The 8,505-nt window shown below is 32.4% G+C and overlaps 1 protein-coding gene across 2 annotated transcripts; it reads left to right on the top strand.

The window, feature by feature from the left end:
- Positions 1-242: 242 nt before the first annotated feature.
- On the top strand, positions 243-8,264 carry LOC113505608 (neural/ectodermal development factor IMP-L2-like). Of its 2 annotated transcripts, none has more exons than XM_026888395.1 (7): positions 243-349; positions 3,776-3,935; positions 5,813-5,973; positions 6,372-6,537; positions 6,734-6,936; positions 7,320-7,459; positions 7,905-8,264. In XM_026888395.1, the coding sequence occupies exons 2-6, from the start codon at positions 3,821-3,823 to the stop codon at positions 7,455-7,457; spliced, it is 783 nt and encodes a 260-aa protein (XP_026744196.1). In that variant the 5' UTR covers positions 243-349; positions 3,776-3,820; the 3' UTR covers positions 7,458-7,459; positions 7,905-8,264. The 2 variants fall into 2 exon arrangements, with proteins under 2 accessions (XP_026744196.1, XP_026744197.1); XM_026888396.1 differs by lacking the exon at positions 243-349 and adding an exon at positions 1,201-1,366.
- Positions 8,265-8,505: the final 241 nt, after the last annotated feature.

Below are 8,505 nucleotides of genomic sequence, written 5' to 3'. Positions count from 1 at the left end.
TTAAATAAATAAGAAACAACTAAAATATACCAAAAAAATACACAATACAATAACACAAAATACGACAACAAAATAAAAAGCACGAAAATTAAAATATCAATTCAATAAAAATTAAATACCTAATTCTTTTTTCAAAGAAAATTCGCGGCTGTAGAGTGTTACAGCTACGTACCTAGTCGTCAGCTCCGGCCTGTATAAAAGGGAGGACAGCGGGAGCCAAACCATATTCCTGTCGACACCACCAAACTGTACACAGTTCATTTTTCTATTTTTATAATAATATTATAAAAAAATAATATATTAATATTATAGTTTATTTTATCGTGCCCGTGCGATCGAGATTATAAAGGTTAGTTTTTTTGTATAATTAAATATAATGTTGTTTTTTTTTGTAATTTGATAAGTGATTTTTATTTGTTAAGGTTTGTTGATTTATTATCTCGCTTACACTTTTTTTACGATTGAAAAAGAAAGTGTTTTTAATAATGTATATTTTTGGTGTAGTGCTTTATTTTACAAAATCTTAATTATAGAAACTGCAAATTATTCGATTAATTTTTTCTTACAATTTTTTTTTATATGTATTATCTTATCACTTTCACTTTTATAGTAATTTTACTTATCTTTTAATAAGTAAGCCTTATTTTAGTTTTAAAATTGTACGCATTTTTTTTTAATGAATTTTTTTCTAAACGAAATTTTTTTAAAAAAATCACCAGTTATTAAATTCCCAATTAATTTTCACATTGAACTTCATTAACTCTTAGTACAAACTTAACTGAGCGTTATAAATTAAACCATTAACCGGACAGTTAGCGCTTACAACTGGCGGGTACCTGAATCTATTCAATCACGTTTAGTAGGTACATTCAGAATTACCTTGTTAGCTAGCTCAGTAGAACTCGTACTTTCTTAATAAATAGTACTGCTGAAGTTTCCAAGCGAATATAAAAAATAAAAACGCGTTTAAGAAAATAATATTCAATATTACAAGTGAAAATTATAGAAATGTGGTGAAAGAAAGTTAAAAAGTAGTTTTGAGAAACGTTTTTGTGTTTAAAGTGAAATTGTTTTTTTAAAAACAGATTTGAATTTGAGAAGTGCGTATTGAATAAATACTTTTTTATGTATACCTTTTTTGAGTGATATGACTATTAAATTTTAAGTTAACGTTAATAATCTATTTACTGGTTTGTAAAATAGTTTGGTTAATCAGTGATACGGTTTTAACCAAAAAATATTTAATTCTTGACTCACGGGATAGGGAATTGGAGTAGCAATTAAATCTAAGTGGACAGTAGCGGCAGACATTTAACAACGACTCAAATTTAAGTGGCGTTTTCATTCCAAGGATAGATGTCTAAATGTAAGTTCCGACTAATTTTTCCGCGTTGATATTTTGACAGTCAGTTAAAGTCATTAAAAATGTGTCAAATAAAGTTATTAAGGGATATTGTGTTACCTTGGGAAATAGGTTGTGGAGGTCTGATAGGTAGTCGTTGTTCAGTATAATTCTGTAAAACTAGAATAAAAATTGATCCTAACATAGTTGAAAGGGCTAAGAAATGTAATTCTTGATACGATCATTAATACTTTTTTAAGCATATTTATTTTTCTACAAAAAGCCAAGTTGCATAACTTATTATATTATGATAAAAACTTAAAATTATGTTTTCATTGGTAAATAAATTCAAATGTTTGAAAATCATACTCATTCAATGAACCACTTTACTGATTTAAAAATATTTGTTCTATGAATCATGCGGTCCGCAATGCAAAAGCCGACCTTGTAACCACTGCGCTTTAGCAACACTGGATACATTTTCAATTTTGTAAATTTACTTATTGCTTAGTTAATTCAAATGTCTATTAAAATGATTACACTTATGATATAATTATAAAAATATTTTATAATAGTTCATTTCCAAAACATTTTTTTGCATTTAGCACCTAAATGTAAATAAAAATCCATTTCTCAGAAATATATTATAATAATAAAAAAAAACATTTTATTTAATATATCAACAAAATGTATTAACTAGATTTTTTCTGTTTACAAGAAGCCATGTTTCATCACCATTTTTTTTAATTTGGGATTTACTTTAATATACGCGATTACAACATAACTCATGACTTCCGCAAATTATTTATATCTACGATAATTCTAAGAAAATTACCGGAAGACACTTCACTATGTAACAATCAGTCTTCTATTAAATCTTATCACGTATTGATAAGAGTTATTCATCTCAGATTCTTGTGAAATTTACAGGAAATCGATGAATTTCCAAATCAACTATGTTTAAGATAATTCTTACTCATGACAAACATTTTGTATTTAAGCAGTAAATAAAAAAGATTTCATGGTTAATGCTTATAAAGATTAACACTAGTTAAGTGCGAGTCGGAATTGCGACAAAAAAGATTTCGTGCAAGCAGGCATCAGAAAATCAAATTTGCCAAAACTAATGCTGACCCGTCAAATTAATGACCGTGACAATCGTTGCTTAGCCTCAATTTTAATTATTTGTTGTTATAGCAGCGACAAAATATTACATAGGCACAGTTCATGGTATACAACCTAATGGAAGACAGACAGACAACGGAGCCTCAGGTTTTTATTGCTGCCCTTCGCCTACGAAACCGTAGGAATGGTATATAATAAGACCTCAGTGTTATAAAGTAGAAGAATTTCACGTGAAAACGTAGAAGTTCGCGTGACCTACTTTTCGGTTTTTGAGAAGAACCATTAAAAAACTCAACCTGTGTCTCCCATATATTTATCTCTCTTCTGAAGTCCTAGGTAAACGCTTGAATAACTTTTCATGAGTGACACCATGGTAGCCCATAGGTTGACTCCCATCACAGGCTTGAGCCAGACAGTAGCGCCAATTCATGCAGTGACGAGAGTTGGAACTACTCTCAATCGACAGCTAAAGACGATCCATATTCACTACAACACTGGATCTATATTAGATTTTGATTTAATTTGATAGTACCATTTCAGGACAGAATCAAGAATATAGTTAAAATCGGAATAAAGGATGTAAGCTTCGTTGGTTTCCGTTCCTCTTTCTCTCTCCTAACTTTTGCGTGTACGACAGTTTAAATTATTTTTTTACTATCCTTGTAACATATGAAATGCAATAAATAATCGAGTATTGAGTACTCAAAATGTAACAACGGAATCCTATTACTGATATGTCTGTCCGTCTGTACGTCAATCAGTCACTAGGCTGTGTCTCATAAATAAATTGATAAGTAGGTAATTGATAATAAGTTTCAGATTAAGCTCTCTGAAAGACTCTTCTTTTGAGCTTGTTAACTGTTCCATGAAACCGTCAGTTAACTAATTTATAACGGTTATCATCTCTGACGTAAATTAATATAAAATTGGTATATATTTATGTGATAATAAGTACTTATAGTTGGTAATTACGTGTAGGTAGCGGATCAATTTTATCGACGTGAGAAATCTAAGGCACATGGTTCTTATTAGATAATGTAATCCAGATTTGTATTGCTTTTGATGTATAGATAAGGTGTTCTTGTTAGGAACGAATGATTGAACTTCCATATGATAGGTCTTGAAGTAATATATAAATACTGCAAAATGTTGTTCTACGTGAAAAACGTAATTTTTCAGTATTTTTTTTTTGCCTATCCTTTGGTGTCACAGCGCTGAAAAACACTAAAAGCTGAGCAAATTTATCCTAAAATAATAATTCAACAGAAAATATTTCTAAATTCTAACTTTCTTAATTTTCTATTTCAGGCTGCAACTCAATACTCTAGCGACATCTATTATCGGATAGCAACAATGATGACTTCAGTTTCGCTACTCGTCGCTTTGCTCGTGTCGCTGCAGTGCGTCTTCCAAACGAGTGCGCACGTTGATAATAGAAAACGATTAGACAACAATATACAGCCTAATGGTATGTTTATTATTTATTTAAATCTACTTTAGACATATTCTTTTATTGCAAAATTTTATACAGTTTTTATACTATAATTGAACGATTTAAGATGTCGCAATTTTCTCAATTTAAAATCAACATTTTTTTATTAAAACTAAAATATATTGGACATCACCAAGACCCTTTAAATTCGTAGCCTTTCGTGATACTAACTTATCAGATTTAAAACTTTGCTATCAGAAACAGTGAAGTCCTCAAATCACATGTAAATTTAAAATGTATCCAATCCGTAAAAAATATAATTAACGACGGTTCAGCTTATACAGAAGACACTTAAAACTCCTGTATCTTGATTAAAAACTGCATATTCCTAAAATAGCCTCAAAAATCTAATATCAATGAATACAGGTCAAAAATAACTTTAATTCAAAAGGCGCCTTCGTGAAATCATCGCAGTTTCCAGAAATATTACGAAGTCATTTATTCTGAATAGTTTAGTATTCATGATTTCCCTGTCGCCTCGGTTCACATAGGCTCTTTTTGATATAAGACACCGCAACTGAAATTGTAGATATTTGATCTTGTATTAACTAAACCTTTGACAGATTATAGCAAAGTTAAAGGCAAAATATAATTATTTGCAACTGAATACGTATAATACTAGAAAAGAATTAAAACCACAGCCAGGACTCGAACTTACAACTCTGCTGCTGCTGCTTCACGATTTTTTGCTCGTAAATAATTAATATTTATTTTTGAAAGAACCAATAATCGGTTTAATAAAAATAGGTTAAACCCTAGATCTCTGAATGCAAAACAAAGCTATTCTTAAAATCCCTTTTTCGCACATGTTTATGAGAATGCCCGACTAGTTTCGGACCTTCCAAAAGTTGTTCTTTCCTACGTCAAAATATTGCTTTACTTGCTCTAATACACTAGGTATACTCAATAGTTGTTCCTCTTTTGTTAAACTAGTTTTTGAGATCCACGGATGCTTGTCGTGAGCCTGGGTGACTTTGAGCATGTGACTTGAATGCTTGTGAAACCCCCCGCTACACGGGGACTAAATTCCCTAGTAGTTTTTTTTTAATATAAATTCATAGTGTTCTAAATTCACAAATTACAATCTCCAACTATATTCAAATTGAAACACATAAAACCCCCAATTCTTAACAAATACATGCTTAATCAGATCTTAAAAAGTTAAGGAAAAAACTGTTTTATTCAAAACCGTTCGATTTAAATCCATAAAGATCAGGCATTCGTTCGAAAATGATTAATTTTACTTTATAATAAAGAAACTCAGACTTCTGGTGTTTGCAATTCAATAGATCGGTTCCGTAGGCCAAACTTAGGTATGTTTAAAACATTCGTCACGCCTAAGTCAGTCTGCTCCAAAAAGATTTGAATAATTTTCGTTTAGTTTTTGAAGTTTTATATTTTATTTTAAAGTTTTTTGTTACTTCAGAGAGTATATGATATTTCTATTGTAACTGGTTATATTATTATACAAGTAAAACTTTTGCTTATTTTTGGCAAGGATGGACCAGATTACAGCTTATAAACAAAATTTGCTCTTCATTTGCCTAACATATTTGTCTGATGAAAGATGTACCTCTCATGAAAACCATGGTATGTAAATAAATAAGAAACACAGACTATCACTCGAAGATTACATAAATGCTTGGGATCCAAACCTCGACACGTTGCACTCAGTGGGTTTATCGTGGTGATCTCAACCGCTCGGCTATCCGTGCAGTCTTTGTAAAACATACTTAGGTACTGCATGATACTTAGCTGCATCTGGTTCTAGTTAGACTGGAAGCCGTCACCAATATAGTTGGGAAAAGGCTACGATGATGATGTATTCTTAAGCGCTCGTTTCTTTTTTCCAGCTCCATCGGGCAAGCGGCGCCTGGGTGACAACCTGCGGTTCCGCAGCACGCCGCCGGAGACGGTGCAGCTGGCGCCGGACAGCCGGCTCGTGCTCAAGTGTGTCGTCATCGGCCGGCCCGCGCCCAACATGCAGTGGCTGAAGAACGGAGAGCCTGTCGATGTGAGTAGATATTTCGTTTTCGAAGAAAAACTATTTAAAGGGTTTGCAAAGACAAGTCGCTATGCAACTGGCAAAATTCTTAAATGATTATTTTTGAGTAGATATGAAATTTTGATTATATACCTCGTTAGTTTTATAGTTCAAAAATATGCTTAATTTATACACGTCATTTGCAGTTTTTCTTTTGTTTCCAAGTACCTGAAAGTTGTGTGTTTACGCCTCTTTGACTTCTATTTGTTCACACTGATGTCGAATTGCGATGAAATGTAAAATGCTTTGAAATTTCTGCAAAGCTTGTCGTGAAACCTAATTCTGGTTGTTTTGAGTTACTGACTTGTATAAAGTGTACATATCTTATGATTAAAATGAACCTAATATCTTTTTAAATTATTTTCCAGTATGAAATCGAAAGCAACGACATTCTGCCGGCTGAACCCTCAAGCATCGTCGAGATGGTCAGCAAGATAGTTGTGTCCTCAGCGATCTCCGGCGACATTTACACGTGTGTGGCGACCTCTGGCATCAAGCAGAAATCTGCATCCACTACCGTTTATACCCTTGAAGGTAAGCCACATAAAAAACATTTAGTTAAGGCAACGCCACTTAGTAATGAATAGTTGTACTATAATTTTTCCTACTTGACACTAGGTGGCGCTGCCAATCATTTGACTGTAACACTGCTTTGAATTTACTTCTTTGATATTATGTCAACATCTGTTTCTTTGAGAATAATGAGCAATCAATTTGATAATTATTCCAGGTAACGATGAAGAGAACCTCGTGACTCTTCAGAAGCTGTTCCGTATGCCCGTCAAGCCAGTGATCACGACTTATTACTCGAACATCTTCCAAAACATCGGCACTGACGTCGTGTTGCCGTGCCGGCTGGACAGCAACAGCGAGACCCAGCTGTACTGGCACGACAACAACGACAAACTTGTCTTCGGAAACTCTAGGATGCGGGTAAGAACGAAAATCTTAAATAACTCTAATACGTATTTATTGTTAGCTCTTATTACAAAATATCTCAATTGAACAATATGGAATACTTAACTATTTTAAAACTAAGATCCAAAGAAATACTCGTAATGACAAAATCATATTTATTTTATGTCATTAATTTCATCCAACGACTACTAGATGACGCTGACGACGCCATTTTGTTAACTGTTATTAATAAATTCAGATGTAAATTTTATAAATCTAAAAACAAGAACGCGAGTTTTAGTTTAAAAAAATATGTTTTAAATTTTCGAAATCACCATTCATCCAGATACAAAAAGATAGTATTTTTTACATAATCCATTTTTTTGCTGCAGTCCGTTAATAACTTTTTAAATTCACAGGTGCTGCCCTCTGGCGGGCTTTTAATCACGAACCTAAGGTGGTCGGACATGGGTAACTACACTTGTTTCGCGAAAAACGCCTACGGAAGTGACGTCATCGAAACGTTTATTTACCCTTTGAAGCCGTCAAAAGCATAAAGGTCGGTATTAATTTCATTATTTAAATGTAACTCGCTTCCCGTGTGAATGCAGTCTCATGATTGTATGAAATGATTAGGAGTTAAAGTTGTACTTAGCTATAGTTCATTTGAAAGCATGGTATTAATATTGGCTTGTCAAGGGTGACGGAGTTAAGTAATAAATCAATTGGCTTTTGGAATCTATTTATAATTAAAACCAGATTAAGCGGGACTGAAACCCGCAGACAACACCCTTTAATCAGCCTCTGAACACTCCTCAACAACATTCTTTTTTTCACTCAACGCATTCAAATAAAAATAAAAAGAAATTAAGTGGTACCTTTCCCACAGCTGGGCAAAGGCAACCCATCTCTTTCAAAATTTTCTTTGCGATTTGCGAACTCGAGAGGTATCATACAGTAATATTTAACATACATATTAAACATAGTTATTATTTTGTCCACAGCGCTAACCACAACCCCGATCAGAAACTCAGCCCGCCGATACAATCTCCATGTTCCTATTTAAGTGACGATTATTCTTAACTTATTGTTAGCTTTAAGTTACAATGTATACAACCATTACTTATAAGTACTTAATATATTTAAATCGATGTTATTTTATACCATGACAAGTACATACATAAAAACACTTAACTTGTAAAAAAATCGTCGAAATTGAGAACCACCTTCTCTTTGAAGGCGGTTTAAATATTAATAAAACTTACTATTTGAAAATGTATGTTATCATACATAGCCTATAACAATATTATAGTGACATTTCAATAAGCGTTAACAATGATAGCAATCATTGAAATGTATGAAAATGACAGTTACGTGACAGACTTTGACATGTCACGATCATACATTTCAGTGATTTAGCTTAATCGCTTGTCTCTTTCTTTTTATAGCGAAATAAGCGAGATAAAAAATATATGTAGCACTTGTCATGGTGTATATTTATAGATTATATTATTTAATTTGTTATTTTATTTAATAATAATGACTGGACGCATCGTTTACGTTAATTTTGTGATTTTATTTTATAAGTTTTTTTTGTACATACAT

This window comes from Trichoplusia ni, chromosome 26 (assembly GCF_003590095.1).
Source record: "Trichoplusia ni isolate ovarian cell line Hi5 chromosome 26, tn1, whole genome shotgun sequence".
NCBI classification, from domain to species: Eukaryota; Metazoa; Arthropoda; class Insecta; order Lepidoptera; family Noctuidae; genus Trichoplusia; species Trichoplusia ni.
Note: the sequence above shows the minus strand (reverse complement) of the source record. Positions and strands in the feature narration are given on the sequence as shown.